General features: G+C 41.5%; 5 protein-coding genes across 5 annotated transcripts; 1 reads left to right on the forward strand and 4 right to left on the reverse strand.

Annotated features, from left to right (window-relative positions):
- Positions 1-6,648: 6,648 nt before the first annotated feature.
- Csn8 (COP9 signalosome subunit 8) lies at positions 6,649-9,110 on the reverse strand. The gene is made up of 4 exons (XM_076909213.1): positions 8,921-9,110; positions 8,735-8,805; positions 7,631-7,809; positions 6,649-7,437 (listed from the first exon to the last, which is right to left on the reverse strand). The coding sequence occupies exons 1-4, from the start codon at positions 8,975-8,977 to the stop codon at positions 7,181-7,183; spliced, it is 564 nt and encodes a 187-aa protein (XP_076765328.1). The 5' UTR covers positions 8,978-9,110; the 3' UTR covers positions 6,649-7,180.
- A 357-nt stretch (positions 9,111-9,467) lies between these two features.
- Rabx6 (RAS oncogene family member RabX6) lies at positions 9,468-10,873 on the forward strand. The gene is made up of 3 exons (XM_076909212.1): positions 9,468-10,044; positions 10,256-10,500; positions 10,579-10,873. Exons 1-3 carry the CDS (start codon positions 9,865-9,867, stop codon positions 10,775-10,777), a joined length of 624 nt encoding a protein of 207 aa, XP_076765327.1. The 5' UTR covers positions 9,468-9,864; the 3' UTR covers positions 10,778-10,873.
- A 131-nt stretch (positions 10,874-11,004) lies between these two features.
- On the reverse strand, positions 11,005-13,527 carry Nfs1 (Nfs1 cysteine desulfurase). Its single transcript, XM_076909174.1, has 11 exons — positions 13,505-13,527; positions 13,174-13,415; positions 13,015-13,094; positions 12,835-12,951; positions 12,618-12,755; positions 12,337-12,542; positions 12,143-12,264; positions 11,915-12,072; positions 11,561-11,832; positions 11,397-11,486; positions 11,005-11,190 (listed from the first exon to the last, which is right to left on the reverse strand). Exons 2-11 carry the CDS (start codon positions 13,277-13,279, stop codon positions 11,127-11,129), a joined length of 1,353 nt encoding a protein of 450 aa, XP_076765289.1. The 5' UTR covers positions 13,280-13,415; positions 13,505-13,527; the 3' UTR covers positions 11,005-11,126.
- A 255-nt stretch (positions 13,528-13,782) lies between these two features.
- LOC143432460 (uncharacterized) lies at positions 13,783-16,493 on the reverse strand. Its single transcript, XM_076909129.1, has 6 exons — positions 16,137-16,493; positions 15,897-16,066; positions 15,571-15,819; positions 15,319-15,479; positions 15,153-15,242; positions 13,783-15,079 (listed from the first exon to the last, which is right to left on the reverse strand). Exons 1-6 carry the CDS (start codon positions 16,253-16,255, stop codon positions 14,018-14,020), a joined length of 1,851 nt encoding a protein of 616 aa, XP_076765244.1. The 5' UTR covers positions 16,256-16,493; the 3' UTR covers positions 13,783-14,017.
- Positions 16,494-16,667: 174 nt separating this feature from the next.
- On the reverse strand, positions 16,668-17,973 carry LOC143432538 (transmembrane protein 45B). The gene is made up of 2 exons (XM_076909205.1): positions 17,949-17,973; positions 16,668-17,883 (listed from the first exon to the last, which is right to left on the reverse strand). Exon 2 carries the CDS (start codon positions 17,833-17,835, stop codon positions 17,068-17,070), a length of 768 nt encoding a protein of 255 aa, XP_076765320.1. The 5' UTR covers positions 17,836-17,883; positions 17,949-17,973; the 3' UTR covers positions 16,668-17,067.
- Between the last annotated feature and the right edge of the window lie 3,382 nt (positions 17,974-21,355).

Consider the following 21,355-nt stretch of genomic DNA (forward strand, 5'->3'; position numbering starts at 1 on the left):
GTACCGCGGTCAGCGGCGAGATCGGGCTGTCGATAAATCGGACAGAAAATAGGGAAACCACGGGACACTCCTACGTGCGACAAACGATAATGACATTGACCAGTTTCTACCGCAACCGTTGGTCACCGATGGAATTCCTAGCTTTCCCGTAAATATTTTACGACGGAACGGAGGACAAGAGCCGAGTGCTCGCCGATCTGAGCGAAAAATCCGTAACCCTTTGATCAGAACGGATGATCGCCACGAATTGCAAAACACCGCAGCGCGGTCGACGGGTTCTGCCTTTCGTGAAAGTCTTTCGAGCTCGCGTTTGACACGAATATCGTGTCTAATTACAAGCACTTTGGTTCGGGACGATTGTTAAAGGACCGTGATACGTTTAGAGCCGAGGATCGCGCGGCCACGGTAGGTGGGAACCATCGGGCAGAATCGTGCGCAACGTTGGTGGCCGCCACCCGGCGCAACAGACTTAGGAGTCACCAGATTTCCTTAGCGCTCCACTCATTTAACAGCTTCTATTGTTATCCGGTTATGAAAAACACCCGAGCGCAGCCCGCGGGCTAAAATCGTGAAGAAACCTGCCGATTCGAAGCCACCTCGAGTCTAGAAAAATATCACTCCTCTAACGATCACAATTCTACGCGAATCTCTTTCTAAACGATCTATAAAGCGAGACGCATACCTGACGCGTGATGTCGGTCAACCGGATTAATCGGAATAGGAGGAACGAGGAAGTCGCCACTACGAATACTTCATTAATCCACGGAACCAATCGTTTCGCTCGCCGCAGAGCCTGTGCCATTAACAATTCACGCGGTCATCAAGAAAATTTCCGTGAAATTCACCGGACAGGGTTAAACGAGCCGATTCCGTTCCGTTGCAAAAGAAATGATCACGAAACCCCGTTAGCCGCGATTCGAAATAATTCCATTCGGTGTTTTATGCACGAAATTGAAAGTAGGTGTATCGAATGAAACCTGTTTTGTTATTTACGATCGTCTGACTGTTGTTCGCGTCAGAGCGAACCGAAGACAGCACACGACACGGGGGCAACGGTTAAAAGAAATAATCGGTTGCCACTGTTTTATCAGCTCCCTGTTCAGTGACGAATTCAGGACACTCTCGGCTCGCGTACGTGTTGGTAATGACGTCACGGACGTCACCGAATTAAAACTGGTTCGATAATATCGTCCCATGGCAACATCCGAAACATTGTTCCCTTAAAAGACGAGCGATGGAACATTTTTTCAATTGATAGGTCAACGATTAGAATAGCCTTAGACGAACAACCCGAATTATCATCGCCGATATTATTTCTGCCCGACGGCTGATAGAATTATGTTATTCAAATCCGCTTGAGTGGTTTATCCGTACTATTGTGCACCTGTCAACTTTCATCGAATGTCACGTCATCGGTCTGACAAGTAGGAAATCGTAATTCGACCGATCGTTTGCTAACTAAGGGGCGCAGCAAACATTGTACAACGGCAAAAATATGTATTTGGAGGACCTGTCGCGGTCGCAGCATCCGAGCGTTTGCCAAGCTTGCCAAGAAGCGCGCTCGCGCAAAAAGCTGTCGCCGTTTCAGGAACGCGACCTTTTTCGCCTCCGTCTATCCACATAAACATTCAATTCATTAATTACGGGTTGTCCGTTGATTTTTTTGCGAAGATGCGATAGCTGATAAAACGAAATCGAGAATGTTCGAAGACGGATCGAGCGTCCGTTTCGCGTGCTCGACAGACGCATCTCTTTCTCTCTGTCTCTCAAGGAAATAGAATACCGGAGCATCCTATGAAGAAGGGGTCGCGGCGATGCACGTGGCGCGGCGCGGCCTGGCGCGCTATATACCGTAGGCAACTCGCGTCCTTTTTCCCGCAGCGCACGAAAGTTAGAGACAATAGGTACGTGGGCGCAGCATCGCGAACCCTAACCTTAGGTGATCCCATATTCCGTTCTCTGGCTTCTCTCCCGTTCGAACGCTCTCCTCTGTCTCTATTCCCGCCGATCCTCCGTTCTCCGCGACCGTTCTGTGTTAGGTCGCCACCGAGAAGCTATCCTCCTCCTCCTCCTCCTCCTCCTCCTACTCCTCCTCTCCCCCACGGACGCCTCATTGCGCCTTACCTCACCTGCACCTTCTCAGGTATTTCTCTTTATCTACGGAGCGGCGAGAGTGCAACGTGTTGCGAAATCCCAGAAGTCTGCGCCCGGCGTGCGCGCACGCCGCGCTATGCAGCCGCCTCGTGGCGTGCCACCGATGCAACTCGAGGGAGGGAACTATCACCTTCGAGGATCGTAACCCTCGGAAAAGCTTCGTGCTCCATCCGGGATCCCAACCGATCCCCGCGTCCTATTCCATTTACTTTCCATGGGAAACCGATCGATCGGTTAACACTTTCAGGTATCCTCCTCCCAGACACCTCTACCAGACACCGTCCGCTGACAACAGTTCCTCGGTTTTCCTTTCAGAAGTCCACGAACGCGTGGATTTAACGGGGAATTCCAATATTTTTAGTCAGTTCCGAGTAACGTCAAAAATCGGACGATACTAAAGAGAGCCGGACCAGTCGGCGAAACGAGTTCTACTCGATCCCGCCGCGAGTGTCTAGACGTCTCTCCCGTTGCCGAAGTCGAAAGTCCACAGCGGAATCAGCCAAATACGTGCATTTACTTAAGTCCCTCCGCTCCTTCGTACGCGAGCAGTTCGTGTTACTCGTATCGCGCTCGTAAAACTTGTGGACGGATGGTGAAGTTCGCAGAGCTCGTTGATGTTCCTCAGAATGAAGTAGAAAAGCAGGAAAGGTGTTTCGGTTGCGCAATACCGGGGATCCTGCCGTTCGTTTGTTTGGCCAGTCACGATTCGTCGTTGTTGCAGATACGAGCGCAGGGTTATCGCGTCTCGTTGGCCACGGGGTGGCGAACGAGAACCTTAGCCCACGTATCTGTCATTCCGGTGCCGCGACACGGCTAATCTCTCCTCGATAGTAATGAATTCCTTAAAGCTGGCTAATATCAACCGCGTTGAGAGGTTCGATTTCTCTCTTTCATCCCCGTTACGTAACCAGGCCTGTTATCCGCGGTGTTTCGAACACCGCGAGACGCCTTATTTAGAATATTTCGTAGCCACGGATAATTCGATTATCGTTGATCGACCGTAATCGAGGCAGGCACAATATAAGGGGTGGCCGGGGCCGACGAATGCGGGCCACGGGAAAGCATTGTTGCGTATTAGATTTCAGGTTGGGAATACTTCGATCGGACATTCCCAGACAAAGGATCTAGAACTGAAAGTCCACGCGATATAGACAAACAACCGTGGTTTTCTGCGCGGAACGATCATTCGTCTACGTTTATTGTTCCTCGGCGATCCATTAGGATTCGAAGTAGCTCGGACGCACCCGAAAATTCGTTTCTCACGAGCTCGAACGGAGGGGAGGAGGTTCGTATCTCCGCGGTGGAAATGTCACGCCGCCGCGAACGGATGCCGGAGCGGTTGGACGAGTTTCGTTCGTGGATTCCGCGGGGGTGTTCTACGATCGAGACGAATCGATGATCCCCGGGCCGATCACCGTTACGTTCCGCAAGATGCAATTGTGCAAAAGGTAACGATCGGTTTTCTTTCCGCGTGGAATGCCGCGGAGAAGGTGCATTCTGAGCGCACCCACCGAGAAACGCGGCGCGAACGAACGCGTCGCGCGACGCAACAAGGACAATGATACAGAACCGCGATATAGAAATCTACGGGAGAACACGAATGATTGTGCGGATCGGTGGTGAGATTGCCGTTGTGCCCCGTCGTAGAAGAAGGAGCGAGGATGATCGCGATAAAGAAACAATCGAACCGCGTCCCGCCCACGGGTCCGCCAACATTCAATTGTGCCTTTTCCCTCTCTATTCCTCGGCTGTTCTCTCGTTCTGCTCGGACCATAGACACGTCGTGGCACTCTTAACGGTACAACCCCCGCAGAGAGTGGCCCGGCGAGCTTATTGTTCCAGGCGAATCGAATGTTTTTCAGTTCGATAACAGGTAGGCCTGTTTCCTTTTTTCTTCCTTTCCTTTTTTTTTTTTTTGTTCCAGCTCTTCGTGACGTAAGTGCTAATGTGTATCGCAGAGAGCAACAAGTCGAGCATCGAGGTAGGGAGGAAGAAAGCTGTCCGATAGGACAGGAAAGATGGACTCGCGAATAAGCAATAAAGGAGGATTCTCCGGATCATAGTTTCGAGATGCAATCTCCGACTGGGTGGATTACGGTGTTACGCAACCTAGAAGCTAGGCTGCATGATCGAGTACGGTGAAACATTGTCATTGCGGCATGCTAATTGGGGAAGAGGCGAGAAGAGAATGCTAACTGAACTAACAGAGGGATCTACAACCCTCGGGGGTATGCTCTGTCAGTCCCAAATTTAATAATCACCGTACATCCTGCCAACTATCGCCACCCACGATCCTCAAAAGTGAAAGGAAAGTGTTTAGTGACACGTAAATATTGTATTATACTCAGCGGTATCCCCTTTCGTACGAACGTGTTTCCAAACGACCTTGTCGTTTGGAGAACAAGGGGAGGACAGGTGTCGAAACAGCCCTTGTTCCACCGGTACGAACGGATCTATCAGCGGCCTAACGAGAAACGTCGATAGTTAAACGAAGGGGAACATTCTTCTTCGGCCTTCTAGTTGTTCTTCATCATTATCATCATCCTCCTCGTCCCTGTCCTCTCACCCCCCGTAGGCTCTTCCGCCGCGATGAGACTTTCGAAATCGACTAGTCGCGTTCGATTCGTGCCACTCGCTCGCTGCTCACGGAGAGCATCGGCGTTTTCCGCGACGTGCAAAGGTCACCGCAACAGGCCGCGGCGGCGCAGGCTACGCTCTCGGGAAAGAAGACGCGAGTCACCGGCGCGTACTCTTACGAGGGGAGGTCAGGTAAGGTAACTGGTAACCCGGGTCTTCCCCCTTGCCTCTTACCTTCGCGTTTTATGTTGCAAACTAGTACTCGTCTTTAGTAATACTCGGTGGTACCGAGCGCACAAGCTTCTAGAAACCGTGCAGAACACTCGAGGGAGTAGCGTGTCTGATCCTGTGGATCCGGTTAATTTTCTCTTCTGATCGGGCTTCGCTTCGTTGCAGATCACCTAAAACATTCAAGCAATGGAATGAATTGTTCGACAATCGATACGCTTAGTTGCGAAATTCTTTCAATTCGTACGCGACGCGTTCGAATGTTTCATGGGAAGGTAGTAGAAAGTAGACTAAAGAATGATACCACTTCGACACCCTCTCCGAGTAATCACGCTCGTTCTGTCCATCGACGCTACGATGGACTTGCGAAGTAGAGAGGATAAAAAGCGAAGAAGGGGCGTGATATCGCGATGCAATCATCGCTGGTTGGAACGACGATGAATCTGCAATATTCAAAGGCACGGTGAACAAAATACGCCATAGCAACGAGCCTGTTGTACGTATTACAGGGTTGGCTCCGTCATCCTCATGCTAAGCAACATCCTAACTACTTTGCAACCCCCCGCTGGCTGAACGCCTTTTTCGATACCGATTATTGCGCCGATCGCGCGTTCTTGATATAAACAGCGACTAGGATAGTCTCTTTGATGCGGTACGAATGCGTGGGAACGCCTTACAGATACCTCACTGGCTTTTCTCTTCATTTATTCCCACGTTTCCGCAACAATGAATATACCAAATACTTAGCCTTCGATAGCGTATCAAAAATATCTCAATGAAAGTAAGCCTAGCTGTTTATCTAAATCCGGTATTAATTTAAACGCTATATCAGAGATGATAAAAATCAATTGTAAACGCATCAACTGTAAATGGGGAAAGTAATAAAATACAGAGGACAAGTATCGTTGTAACTATCGTTGTAACTATCGTTGTAATTTCCTAAGGAAATTTACGCGCGGTAGCGTATATACCACCGTAAAATATGAAACCCGTAGTATCGTGTAGGATTGGTGATACTGGTGCAACAACTTTCTAGAGTATAGCTGAGCCAAAAAAGAGCAACCGACACCAACGACGGTGGGTGCACACGCAGGCTACCTGCTGACTGGTGGAAACGATTTCTTTGAGAATATCTAAGCGTTACGCAATCGCCGCTCGATTGTGCATATCCAGCGTTTACAATGCGGGACGGTCAGAATCGATTTCATAGAGAATTACTCCGGAGGCATGTCGCAGGGCCACGGGGTACCAAGCTTAACCGGGCATACCTATCTGTCCGCGATTTTTCTGACCGCGAGGATTCGATTTGCGTGACGCAATGCCCACGGCAGAATCTCCTAGCCGTGGATTTTTCAGCCGGCCTCGAACCGAGCACGATACACCCGCTTGCTTTCACGCGCGATCGAAGCACTCATTTCGAGATCACCCCTTCCCCCAGCTACCGTGACTTTATCGCTCTAGGATTTTATACTGGTTGCGCAAGTCGATCTCGAATTTCTAAAAAAAAATCAGAAACTTCACGATTCTTCTTGAAACGAGCACGACGTTGCTAAAACTAACGCGTTCGATATATTTGAAAAACAACGAGAAAAAAAAGCACATAATGAGATTACATGGGTTTAACAGGATCGATAAATCTAATCTGGAAGAATGAACCTTGGAGGAAGTAAAAGAGTTAATGGAAAATACTGAATGGTAACGGCGAGCAACGCTTTATACACGGGAAGCTGTATCAAAATGATTGTTCATCATTTTCCGTGGTTATTATTTTTTTTTACAACAGGAATAATTCGTTCGGGCTATTTTAATGCTAATATGAACACTGGTTGATTGAAAAGTATTTATATATGTATATATATATATATTATATTAAGTTAGAAACCGTAATTCGGTCAGCAGATTATTTTTCTTCTCTTCTCTCCTATGGAAGGTGCCTCTTCTAGAAAATGCCAGTTTCCCCGCACGCAGCAGCCGGTTATTGATTAATCGAGTTGTTGACTCCATACTTGCAGAGAGCTTCGTCGAATGGATCTTCCGACTGAATGGGCAGGACGCGTAGGTAGATATATACTTAGGGAAGGGACACAGGTGCCTCCTTTGAAGCACACTTCCTCCTTTATATAATATATGATTACGAGGTAAAACTAAGTTTAAAGTACTGTCGATCGAGCCTTCGTGTTGCGTGCGCTTCGTCATTGACGACTCGTTTGTTGCTGCCCATTCAGTTCTCCAAGAAAGACACGAACTGTGTAAGCTTTTGCAGCTGATCCTCGGTGAGGCAGACCTCACTCGCGAGGTTACTATCTTCTTTCTCGATCTTACAAGGCTGCACCATCGTCCCATCCACGGTCCAACCCCTCTCGATCGCCACCCGACGTGCCTCCTCCAACGCCAACCCCGTCATCGACGCGAACACGGTCAAACCCAACGACGAGTAAGCCTTGGATATTAAAGTGATCGCTCTTTCTCGAACGTTATCTGAAAGAACGAGCAAAAATTTATGTCCCGACGCAGCTATCGAGCCTGTTCCTTCTACAATGCTAAAATTAACTTCGATATACTTCGTTTTAAGAAATGATCAAGTTCTTCGAACGCGCAACGTTTACCCGCGAGGATCACGGGAACAGAATATTGTTCGATATTTAATTTCATGCTATCCTACGACGTGTACCTTTTAAAGCAGCCATGATATTAGAGACATCCTCGCTCCAGTCTGCGTTAAGGGCGACGTGAACCGCAGGCCAGTCTCTTTGCCACATACGCTGCCCTACCACCCATATCTGGCCGAGTTCCGCACTTCCGCTTTTCAGGTCAGCTGGTATTCGCTTCCACAGGTACTTGGCGTTGCATCTGCGACGGCGATTTTTCGATCAAATAAAACGGATCGAAATCTCACTCGTGCAGGTCTTACAAGGAACGAATAGGTGTCGTTGAAGTATCGTTAATGTAAGTAAAGAAAAAAAAAACTAATTGTGTTTTTTATAGGTCCCGTTAAATTGGAAGCAGCGGAAAAACCAAATATCAGGTAAGAGAATAAATCGCGTGAAGTTGGAACGTAAATACGAACTGGGATATAAAAATTAATTCGTTATAAAAACAAAATGCATTCATTCATAAAAATAAATACACGGGTGAAATGATGATAAGAAAAGGTATAAAAGCTCGTCCATGAAGTGTGATAACAATAATGATGCGGGGAGTTAGATGATTTAATTAATGGGTTTAAACGTAAATGGATAGAAATCACGCAACAAAAATCGTTGCGTCATGCAAATAACAAGCGAGAAAACACACGAGATCGGTCGATTAGTCGCGTGATCGTTTTTCGATTAAGCGAAACACACAATACACGGAAAGTAAAATATGACTAGAGACCAGTGTTGCTCGTTTTAAAACACCCGCCATTAAGTTCGAATAAAGGACGCATATGTACGTATCAATTGTATTATGTAGAACGAAATATATAGAAAAACATGACAAAGTATACTTACACATCAGAGAATAACAAACGATTAGTCTCTAGGTGATGTTAAAAAACGTTACGAAAAAAGAGTCACATTTCGCAAGCATAAATACGAGTTTGTAGATGGCGTGGCGTAGATATAAACAATAATTTTGTCATAAAAAATATATGGATACTATAGATTATACAAGTTCGTGTAACTAAATGTTAAATTCAACAAAATTTATAATTGAACGAATGATTCGATTTCTGTACAATCGATATTTAAAGAATAAAGCGTAAAGGGAATAAGTATTCTGGCTTTGTACTCACAAATCATTTTGATAGAGATATACGGCTAATAATTGAGCATACGTTTGCGCTGGTGCAACACCGCCCGGCGACTGCAAAGAGAAAAGACATTTGACGATTAACCACCTATGATATCCGCATTAATATTTCGGTAATGTAAAAACGCGACATAACCTATACTCGAAACCCCTCGAATGGTACACTTACCTCTAATTCGGCTTTCTCTAGCTCGTGGAGAAATTTGTTCACCTCACTTAACACCATGACGAAAAATCGTTATTTCCACAGTGAAAAAAACGGTACAGAAACGATTATGTTAAAAGTTTGCGGCAACATTGAAACAAGTAACGTCAAACAAGAAATCTAAACAGCTGAGTATAGAACACGCGCTATACTCGTGTTTTCTGATTTCCCCTGTAGGTGGCGCTACCTTACGGACCGTGTGGTGTAACTCTATAAACATTTCGCTAGAACACACTATATACACCATTGATTTAATTGCTCCTACATTATTTCAATTTGCAAATTAAATGAGAAATTTAAGACTAACTTAGCGTTTTGATTTAATAATTATAATCTAGAATTTTTCGGCGAATATATCCATGTATTGACGTCACACAATAAGTTCCGTGTACTTGTTTGTTATAAAAATAAACTCGAGTACAATTATTTCGGAATTAACTATGTTTACGTATTTCGTCAACACACGAGTACACTATTGCGCGCGCGTAACACTTGCAACAAAGTAAAATTCCACTATCTATATCGTAGCAAAGTTAGAAAGCGTTTGGCAGAACATTCAGATCGTATCTTAATTCGTCAAATTTAATTATAGTTACGCCAAAAATGTATTGCAGAATGATATACAGTTAATTTTATCCGGGGTCTATTTACGAGTTCGTTAAAAACTGTATTGCATCGTGTCGATGCGAATAGATACTCTATAATAGTAGTGTTTTATGGTCCGTTACTAGTGTAATATTTCTATTTTCACGACTGTCATCAAGCTCGTATTAGTAACTGTGTACGGGCAGATGAACGAATAGAGTATTCGCGTCATTACGGAAAATGCAAGTAATCAAATGATTTGTTATTACTGATGCTGCTGTTTTTATATACCAATACGACCGGCGAAGTGACATAAGCCTAATATGGCTACTGTTAAAGTAACCGAACAGAAAGTTATTCTGTGTGGGGAGTACGGTGTCGGGAAAACTTCTATATTTAGGCGTTTCGCGAACAACACTTTTATAGCGAGCAACGATCGAAAATCGACCCTAGGCCTCGATAATATCGATAAAGAATATGTTGTCGAAGACAGACGAATACGAGTAATGCATTTATATATACATATATATATACATCCTAAATCCTTGAAACCAAATTAAACGCGACTAATCTTTTCACTTTCCTTCGCGTACATTTCTATAAATACGTCATACGTACATATATTGTTATATATTGTAGCGTTATACACTTTAAACATACCCTATATGTTTCCTTATATTTGTATTGGACGTTTGATTCCATTTTATGTTACAGTTGCAATTATGGGATACGGGTGGAATGGAAAGAGTTGCATCAGTAACATCAAGCTATTACAAATTTGCAGAAGCTGCGATCTTAGTTTTTGCATTGGACAATTCAACGTCTTTTCATCTTTTATCGCAGCATTTACTTGATATTGTCACGTATGCTGAGAATGCAAAAATATTTCTTTGTGGAAATAAAAGTGACTTGGAAAGCACAGCTCCACAAGTAACAGACACAGAAATGGAACAATTTTGGTTTGTTGAGTAACAACCTAATTGCATATGATACACGTGAGAAATGAATGTAAATTTGAAGAATTCTACTTGTTACAGTGAGCAATGCCACAATTTAATCTCCGGTATATACAAAACATCGTGTAAAACTGGAGAAGGAATACACGAAATGTTTGAAGATATAGCACAGCATCTGGTGGAAGCTAACAGATCACGCATGGAATTGCATGAAATGGACAAAGATAGGTTTAAAATTTCGTATATCGATGAGGCTACTGATCCATCGTGTTTGTGCTAAATGATAAACACTAGCAACTGTATGCTCCTGATACATTTTTTATAACTTGGGAATGACTTAACACACAGTAATAAAGTGTGTAGGAAGCAATGAGTTTTGTATCAAGTAATTGTAATGGCAAGCTTTTCTATGAAGGAAAGCATCATAAGATAAAGAATGGAAAAGAGGGAATATCAGTAAAATTCCTATATAATTACAGTCAAATTTCAAAATTCATGAAAGCAAAAGATTTTAAATAAACATTTATTACACATTGAAAAGTATTTTACTTAAGAAGACAATCTATTTGTGTAACTTACGGTCCATGCTTCTATGTAAACAGATAGTTAAAGCTAGTGACAGGTAGTCACTAATGCTGAGTCCACTTGATAGTTTTCAAATCGATTCCCTCTTGGACCATTTCCCATAATGGACTGCAAAATGAACAATTTAAATAAATATTACTATTTATGTATTACAATTAATAATTAATATAAACTTTTAATTATAAGGAATACGTCCGAATTTGTGCCCTCCGTTTCTTACGACTACCGCGGTTTTCATATTCGTAAAGTCAAACTCACAAAAATAAGTACTGCTTTCATACGAAATAAACATATTACAACTAAACAAGATGTACCTCATTTCTCGAAGTCTTTTAACATGTTGAATCGTATTTTCTGCGGTAAAATCAATTTCTTGAAGCGTTGTGAAACGACCAATGCCGAATCTATGTTGATAAACAACCATTAGCGTATTACTTGGATTAATCTTATTTAATACTATATTTTGATCAGAATTTACCTAATACTGGAATGTGCGAGATCTTCTGATGTTCCAATTGCTCTTAAAACATAACTAGGTTCCAAACTTGCACTTGTACATGCGGAACCGCTACTTAAAGCAATACTTTTTAAAGCCATTAATAAAGATTCTCCTTCGACATATGCAAAGGATAAATTCACACATCCAGGATACCAAGCTACAGGATCTCCATTTCGGATAACATGCGGCAAATTTGCCATTATTTTATCGATTAAACGATTCGAAAGCATTGAGATGTATTTGTGATCGTACTAGAAAGAAAGAACACGTTTAACTTATACTTGATATGCTGTGGTATGTAACAAAACATATCGAGTTTACAATTATAATTACCTCCATTTCTATTTGTGCTAAATCACAAGCTGCTCCCATGCCTACTGCTAAAGGTGCTGGTACTGTACCACTCCTCATACCTCTTTCTTGACCACCTCCGCTTTGAATTGCTTCCACTCTCACTCTTGGTCTTCTTCTCACATATAAAGCTCCAATTCCTTAAAATTATGTTAATAATTATTTGTTTAAATTTGCGAAAAGTATAAAACAAAGGTGTTCTAAACATACCCTTCGGACCATATATTTTGTGACCACTAATGGACATTAAATCAATATTCATAGCATTAACATCAATTGGAATTTTGCCAATTGCTTGAGCTGCATCTGTATGGAAAAATACTTTCTTTTTCCTACAAAATTAATGATGCCATGGAACAAAGTATTTTTTCTTTAGTATTATTTTGCAATATATTTTTCCTTACCTACAAATAGCACCAATTTCTGCAATTGGTTGTTGAACACCAATTTCATTATTCACCATCATGACAGATACTAAAGAGGTGGTTGGTTTAATTGCATCTTCTAATTCATTAAGATCAATAAGACCATTTGGATTTACTGGAATATAAGTTACTTCAAATCCTTCTGCTTGCAAAGCTCTACAGGAATCTAATACACATTTGTGTTCCTACATAAAAAGATATTATATGTAATTGTCACTTTGTAACACAGGATATTTAATAGAGTACTACAGTTAACATACTATCTGAGTCGTCACAATATGATTCTTTTTTCCTTTATAGAACCTTGCTACACCTTTAACAGCTATATTGTTACATTCTGTTGCACCAGATGTAAATATAATTTCTTTGTTATCTGCACCTATTAAATTTGCTACTTGCTATAAAAGATGAAATATTTCATTATCGTATAACTAGCCTTGATTAATATAAGAAACTTAAAACAAGTATAATATTAACTTTACGAGCATGTTCAACAGCTGCTTCTGTTTCCCATCCATACATATGAGTTCTGGAATGTGGGTTTCCATAATACGTTGTAAGATAAGGCATCATTTTATCTAGTACTCGTGGATCCTGTACAAGAATTAAACGAAACCTCAGCTTAAATTCCAGAAGTCATATTAATATTACATTTACCAATGGGGTAGTCGATTGAGCATCCAAATAAAGGGCTCTGCCTTCCATCGGTCCTCTTTTGTATTCATCTGAGATGACAGCTGTAAATCAACCATGTATTTAAATAATTGCATACAGAAGTAAATGAAATATTATAACTGCATAAAATGCAATGCTTACATTCATATTCTGTGACCTCTGTTAAATTCTGATTACTAGCATGCACCGCACGACGTTTTTTAACACGATTTATCGTGGACAAGATGTTTCTTGCCGGTCGAAACATGTTGATTCTTGTAAAAACTCTTTTTAAATGAAAATTATACGATTTCCGGTATACAGCATATTCTAACCTTAGATAACCTAACTGCTATGTTATAGAATTTTGTTTTTGACTTACATACATACGGGTATTTTTGAAACTACCTATATAAATATAAATAAATTATCATTTTATTATCCTTAACACAACGTATTTGGCAATTTTTAGTCTTAATAATGTACGACTTACTTACTAACTTATACGTTCAGGGATACAACATACTTAAACCAGCAACTACTACATAAAATGATGCAACGTTGTTCGCAATTTTATCTCTGTACATGATGCACTATAAGTTTATCTATATATTTCTGTATGTATGTCATATAGCTTCAAATGTAAGCAATTCCGTTATATATAGCTATACTTTTATATATATATAAATATTCTATAGGATAAAATGCATCATATTTGTTAGGAAAGTGAGGATTCTCTTGTGTGAATAAATGAGGACAATTACTATAAAAAAAAAACGATTTGTATTAAGTACAACAAATGTGAAAATTATTTCCATTGATTTGGATACCTCCAAAATTACAAAAAGTAATTTAATTTAGGCGCAAATATAGCGCAAGTTGTAAACATAAAAATACAAAACAAACTTAAATACATTTATGCAGTTAGACAATTTTAGACATACAGTGTAATATAAACGTACAGAAATAATCACAATCGTAAAATACTGATCAAGGTGGCAAGTGTCTATTGACGATCTTTCGATAAATTCAACGAATCCCCGATATCAATGGCTTGCGATTGTTGTTGCTTCTTATGCATCGTGGTCATGTCCAACATTCCACCGAATTCTGATTTAGAGATTGACAAATCTTCGGTTCCTTGGTACTCGTTCGATCGATTCAGTTTCAAACTATCGCTTTGTACATCCATTTTCTTTCGATCAGTTGAGTAGTCCTCCGGTGTTGCAGAAAAATTCCTGCAAGATTCTGAGGATCCGGTGGTTGCTTTGAACGGAGACTGAACGGGATCAACCATACTGAAATCGTTTGATTTACGTTCGTTTCCTTCGATATCTCTCGCAGGAGAGATTTTACCAATTGGCCCAAACAAGTTCGCAATGTTACGCATGTACGTGGACGGCGAGGGTGACGACGTTCTTGCAAAATCCGGTATAGGAAATCCAGAGAGTTTCGCCAAGTCTGCTGTAGAAAAATTAGCTAGCTTTGATAAGTCAGAAAACTTGGAAATTTGTTGCGTGATGTCTGCTAAAGGGAAATCGGGAGTAGCGGACGAACGCGTCTTATTAACACCAGTATCCGTTCCGAGAGTATTGGATACTTTTGAAAAATCAGCGGGTGCAAAGTCATATTCGCATTTAGCATTTTTCACGGACACTGTAAGTTCTCCTGATTGAAAGCTGGGCATCACTTCTGATGGTGATATGTGTTGCTTTCCGTCCTTTAATTGTGTAATAGATGCGGTATCTGCACCTATAATGTCTTTTTTAATACTATCTCTAGAAGTAGAGGGTTGCATCACGAATGGTTTCGATGTAGGCGTAATTATGGCACCATCAGGCTTAAAATTCACAGGTGTGAGGAAGACTGGTGCGTTATTGGGTGCAAGACCCACTCCTGGCGGAACTGAAGGAACAAGTGATTCTGAAACTGGTACCAATGGAAATTTCATAGCAAGAAATTCAGGCGATGCTCCATCCTCAGAACCAGGACAAATCATTTCCCTAATTACATCCCAGTATGAACCATTCGATCTATTGCGACCAGGTAATTTGGACGCTAATGAACACTAGAATATATTAAAATACCATAGCTTTACTAATTTAGCATTTGAGTTACATCAAACTTGATTCTATACTTACCCTTAAGCGTTCGAGATAGGTTGTATTGTTGTTAAAATTGGCAGTAAAATCAATACCCCCTTCGCTTCTATAATACTCTATGCATCTTCTCTGAAACAACGAATATAACAATCGATTAAAATATATTTTCCGAATTATTCACAACTGAATATAATTGCACACTTACAATTTCTTCTAATGTATCTTGAGAAAGAAAATGCTCCTGAGACAGTGTATAACTTAAGAGCATTGGTCTTGGATATTCATGAGGCCGATTTTCAGGAGGTGGCAGGGACCAAAATACATTAAAATTAGATTCATAACAACTGCCATCTGTATTATAAGGGGCTGAAATCAACATTTCTTATTTCTAAACCATTAAACATTACCAGAAAATTTTATATAGTAAATAAAGATTTTTATCAGAAAAGGAACTTACAACATATTAAACCCACACATGGTGTGTAACCATTATCGCTAGGCCCCTTCATTTTAATTTGATAATCTAATTGAGAATCAACATCCCTAAGGGAAGGGGAAGCATGAGATCTGGGATGAGAATGATACCATCCAACTAATGTCACACGTTTCCATTCCATGGCTCTAGCAATTTCAGTTTCAACTGCAGCTGCAGCAGACTTATCCTTGCCAGAATATCGGCATGGGAAGGCAGTTGTTATAGATAGATCTAGTACATTAAATAAAATAATTTTTAGTAAGTAAAAATGGATACTATGTTACATTCAGCATTATAAAAGTATTTACTGTGTGAATTAATATCCCAATGACCACCTAGATAGCCACAAACTTCTTTGTCCGTTAAATGACAATGCAAATCCACCAATAAAGCCGCAGTAGTTGTTATTGTGACTAAAAAAGGCTGTATTTTCCCGAGCGTGCTAAAAGAAGTGAGTTCTACCATTGTGCTCATATCCCTGAAAGAAATAAACAAGCATTAAGCGTGTACTTAATTTTGGTATTTTTCTACTCGTATCATTTTCTTACATGGCATGGCTCCTTATTCCAAGATTAGCATGTTTCACTGGAACTCTTACTACTTGTATCGGAGGACTTGTTTGAAATTTTTCTGGACTTTCCTCCATAGGCTCTACAGTTGTTTCCATTTTTACCTCCTTATTTCTTACAAGAGCAAATTTTAATCATTAAACCATGATGCTGACTACAAAATACACTACATTGTATGTTCATTATATGTAGGAGTTAATTAAACAATAGAAAACAACTTTAAATACATCATCAGTATCACCATACTATATACTATTGTTTAAATTCTAACCAATCTTCAAATTTATTTGTTATTATTAATAAAAGAATAACACTAGTTATAATTTGGATTCTAACCAGTCAAAAGTTACCATTAGGAAATCGATAGAGATATGTATAGCGTTGCAGTTGGTATTACAATAATTTTCTAGTAACTTACAAGAAACTAGCTTTTGGATTTGATTTAAGAGATACAAATAGGAGATTTTAATTATATGATTAATAAACGGTAGGTAAAATATATTACTTATTTACAATGAATATGATTACATGACTTTTTTACTATATTTACAGTAGGCTTATGGTATAATAGAAAAACATATTACAAAAGATAAAATCCTACTAATAAATAAGTGGGCAATAATAATAAGGCACCTCTTAATTCCTATTGAATACATTACTACAATTGGAGAATATTACAAAATTGTTTTCGTATAAATATGTTAAAAAATAGTTTTTTGATGCAGTATAAAATGAAGTTATAAAAAATACTAATGCTATGTATAAAAATCCTAATTGATTGGTACTGTTTGATTTCTTGACATTACAGTATACTAACAATATACTACCCTAAAGATATTATTTTTGTGCATTTTTGTAGAATTTCATGTTGGCACAATTGAAAGATTTATTTGCCCGATCATCAGAGACTTTACATTCTCTGTATTGGTTCTTGGCAATAATCATAAATTGGTATCTCTGGTGGTTCTTCCATTATCAGCTTAGGGGCACGACTTCTGGTTGCCGCGACTATACACAATGTTACAGCTGAAGCAGCAGCTATATGCCAAGCAAACAGAAGAGCAACAGTATTTTGGTCTGTTATGTATCTGTTATCATTGGGTGTAAATATCATATGCGTCATCCAACTACCATGGAGCAATGTGGTACTAGCTCTCACAAGCTTCATTTCAGGCCACATAAGCTCTAGGATAATAACTAAAGATGTAGTCCATACTGTGAAGGCCAGTAAGATACTAAATAACGCAGTATTTGCATTATTTTCACCTAGAAAAAGAAACCCTTCTACAAAGAAACTTTGAGCAAGAGCCAATTTAACCAATCCTTTGCTCACGTTGTGAGGAAAATAGAAATTTAATATATCAACCAGACCAGAGAATGCAAAAAATAAGTAGATCGTAGCGAGCACAACTTTGGGAGAGCGAGACCCATCTTGTTGAAAGCCGCCGGTTACAGTACCGATTAATCCCATGGCAGTCGCTATCAATTTCAGGCCTCCTTCTATAGGATGGCCATTTATGAATCTCCGGTAATTTTGTATGAATCTTGTTCTTTTCGATGCATGTGCATCATCTCTAGCTCTTAGACCTACCCAGTACTTGGCATATTCGTAGCACCATTTTAGGCCAAAGGTATAAAATATCAATCCGGTGAAGACACAGAGCGTAAAACTATCCATGAAGTACAAATAAAATTGACTTTTCGTTTCTTGACAATGATCTGTAGCCTGTAAATCACATATAATCCGTCAGAGTATAGAAACAAAATATTTACAGTATACGCATTACTTACTTTCAATGTATTCCTGACAAGACGTTTCGTGCGGGTGAAGTCCACTTAAGATATTAACTTAACGTCACATACCTATGTAGGTAGGACCGCTGAAGCTTAAAGTTACGTTCTACTTATGCCTACGGCATGCTCAATTGTCACAGTGCCTGTCGTTTTCGTTTTACATAGAGTCACAGAGATTGTCCATCTATATTGCTGAAATTCTATGGCGCAGATCCATTCTGGTTAGAGATATAGCTCAAGAGATTGGTCGGCTAGGCGGCGCGTTCCAGCTGGATTTACTTAAGATTATCTCAGGCTAATGTATCGTCAGCTGGTAAATATAAATCAATGATCGTAATGCTTCGTAATTTTATTCGTAGATAGCGATAGCTTTCGATTTCCCCGTAGGAGGAATAATAATGCCATAAAAGTACTAATTGATATAATACAGCATGTGAGTAACGATTCTGATTTCATTCATGTTTTGTCTGTTTTTAATGAATACGATAGAAATCAAATATAGCAAAAAATCTTCGTTTTAATCACTACTATAATAATTTAGTATCTTAGTGATTTCAATTTTCGTTTTATCAATACTCCGCATAAAATTTTCATAAATAAAAAGTTTTCAAAATAATGGATCGCCTGGGATACACGCGAATCAAATAAGCGGAAATGCTCCGCGCAATGGATTTTCAACGAATTTGTTTCAGCGAGGAATCTATCAGCCAGTTTCGCGCTGGACCGATACATGGTTGCGGGGAATATCGATACGCTTTTCGAAATTCAAAGCCCGTTTGCGGATAGCATTGCCGCGAGTCGGGAACGAGCTTTCATGTACGTCTCAATTATCGTTATGTAAATTGACTCACAATTTATGATGTGTGTTCTGCACAGGATGAGCATGAACACGTCGAAGCCTTCGGGGCCTATTGGTATGTATACAGGGGATTCGAATTGGGCAAAGTCAAGATCTGTTGATTTTTTATTTTCGATCGAGCAACAAAAGTATCGAATGCGGGATGCGGAGAGGAGGAATCAGATTTTTACGAGACAGATTACCGGATCCAAATGTTAACGAGCTATTTCTGCTTAGATGGGTCACGCTCGCGATACAGCCACGATTTTGGGGTTTACTGCAAAGGGATAAGCCCAAGGCGGATTATCGGAAGTGGTTCTGTATCGCATCTGTCATATACAACGCGTTATTATTCCATTTCTATACGTGTCTTGCTGTTTCTCCCTTTCCCATTGCCAGGATCATGCTCTATCGATCCGTAACGCCGTGTAATCTCGCAATCGGATTATCTTACGGAATCATAAACGAAATCGAATTACCGCGTGTCGGCAGATACGTTGGTCCAATAAATACATCGTTTCTTAATACAGATGAAACGAGGTAGCGAGAAAATTATGGGAGGACCGATGGTACACGTGTAGAGAGAGGGAGAGAGAGAGAGAGAGAGAGTGAAAGAGAAAGAGATCGAAAAATCGTGATTTTGTTCCATCAGCAATAATATCCTTAATGTGGCAGTGTCTGATTAGAAAGAGGTATCCCAATCTCGATCCTTGAAAAGTCGCGGATCTGTCGCGTGGTAAGAAGTATAGCACGACACGTTTTTTCCATTTTCATTTGTCGGAACGGTAAAAAGTGGCAGGTGGGTAAGAGGGTGGGGGAGCATCGGGGGTGCAATTCATATTTGTCCGTAGGCAGCAGCGGAATTGCACCTTTAATCAAGATTTCTACCAATTTGCGAGCGCCGACGGCGCGAAGACAAAGCCTATTGTTGCCGTAACTGGTTGGGGCTTCAAGTGTTCCAACGCAACGGTGAGAGCCCGATGCGCGTGCATACCGGGTGTACGTCCAGACGGGACCGAGCACAATCGCGCGATTGATCAAACGAAGGAAGCTGCCTCCCAAGACGTCTCTAGAATCCCCGTCTACCCTCGTGGACAATGTAAATTCCACGGTTGAATCCTTAAACGGTTCCTTGTGCTCATAGTTCCGTTCCGTCTGATCAACCCTCCACCGAGGATATGGCTTATAATAACGTAACGTCTATCGACGAATCGATAGCATCCTGCGAGTAGAACGCACGATCAAAGTATGTCTGTCGGTAAGTGGACTCGTTAAACGTTCTCTCAATCGAATTTAATAGATTCGTTTTCGGTTTAAGGGATGAGGGTACATCGGTACGTACACCCGTTAGCCCTAGAACATACATGCGCCTTCGCCGGTCTCTGTCGGGCCGGGAGTTGAGAAGAGTATTCTGGAGCGGAGGCTGACGCTCAGGGACTGCCAAGCTAGTCGCTTCGCATCCCAGAAGTCCCTACCCCACCGTTTGCTTCCGGCTAAGCCCGTTGCCACCGCGTCCCAAGCAACTTGAAGCCACTCGTTCTTCTGTTTGTGTTTGCTAATTGTGAATTGTCTACTTCTTGCCGGTGGCCCGCGCGTACGCCACGCAGATAGTCAGAAAGGGAAAGAGAGATGGAGGGTAGCAGAGAAGAAAGGAGACCGAGGGCAGAAAAAGGGAGCCAGATGGAGACGCGAGATCGGCCTCGGTGCTGGAGTAAAAGAGACGAGAAGAAGACCGTGGACGTGTGTATATAGAAACGCGTACAAGCCGCATGCGAACCAAGACGAAGTGAGCCATGAGCTGCGAGCATATCGTCTACGGAATGCTCAGACTGAGGAAAAACCATCCCTTCTCCAACTCCCGTAGGCAACATACCCTGGTTCGCTACTATCCCTCCATTCCTTACACCCACTAGCGACGACCACTCCTCACCCCTTAGCCCTCCATTTCCCCTTTACCCCTCAGACACTCGAGTTTACCTCACTAGTCACTGCTTACACGAGTGCTACCCACCAAGAGACACCCGCGAGCAAGAGGGTACCAATTTTTAGTCATCCTCTCTGTTCCTCTATCCCTTGAGGTAACCCGACGGTGCGCCTTCGTGTCGTTCGAACCCGTGAAAGACGCTCGAAGTTATTTCGTTCGTCGATCATCGGATCTCGATGGTTACTGTTGCGATATGCGCACTCGATGAGAAACTAATCAGCTCGCGAGTTGGTACGCATCTGAGGTACTATCTTTGATGAAAGAAACGGACCGTTATAATTGAGTCAACTTGACCAACCCCGAGCCGTTCGACGGGTGATAATGAGTCCATTCCCCGCGTCCCCGTGGCCGTTGGCACACCCTCCGTCGGATGCTGCCGGGCTGCGCTCGGTCGAAATATACGCGGTCTCTCCAGAGACGAGGGACATATTGTTTGGTTCAGTAATTCCTCGTGTTATTTCCCGTGTTTGCTTTTTATCATTGTAAACTGATATATTGTTCGGGGTAACTCCCCCTCGAAGTTACCAGCGGACGATGGCTCCATGGAAAGAGGACGGCGAAGGGAACCCGAAACGAGATGTG

The sequence above is a fragment of the Xylocopa sonorina genome, chromosome 1 (genome assembly GCF_050948175.1).
Source record: "Xylocopa sonorina isolate GNS202 chromosome 1, iyXylSono1_principal, whole genome shotgun sequence".
Lineage (NCBI taxonomy): Eukaryota > Metazoa > Arthropoda > Insecta > Hymenoptera > Apidae > Xylocopa > Xylocopa sonorina.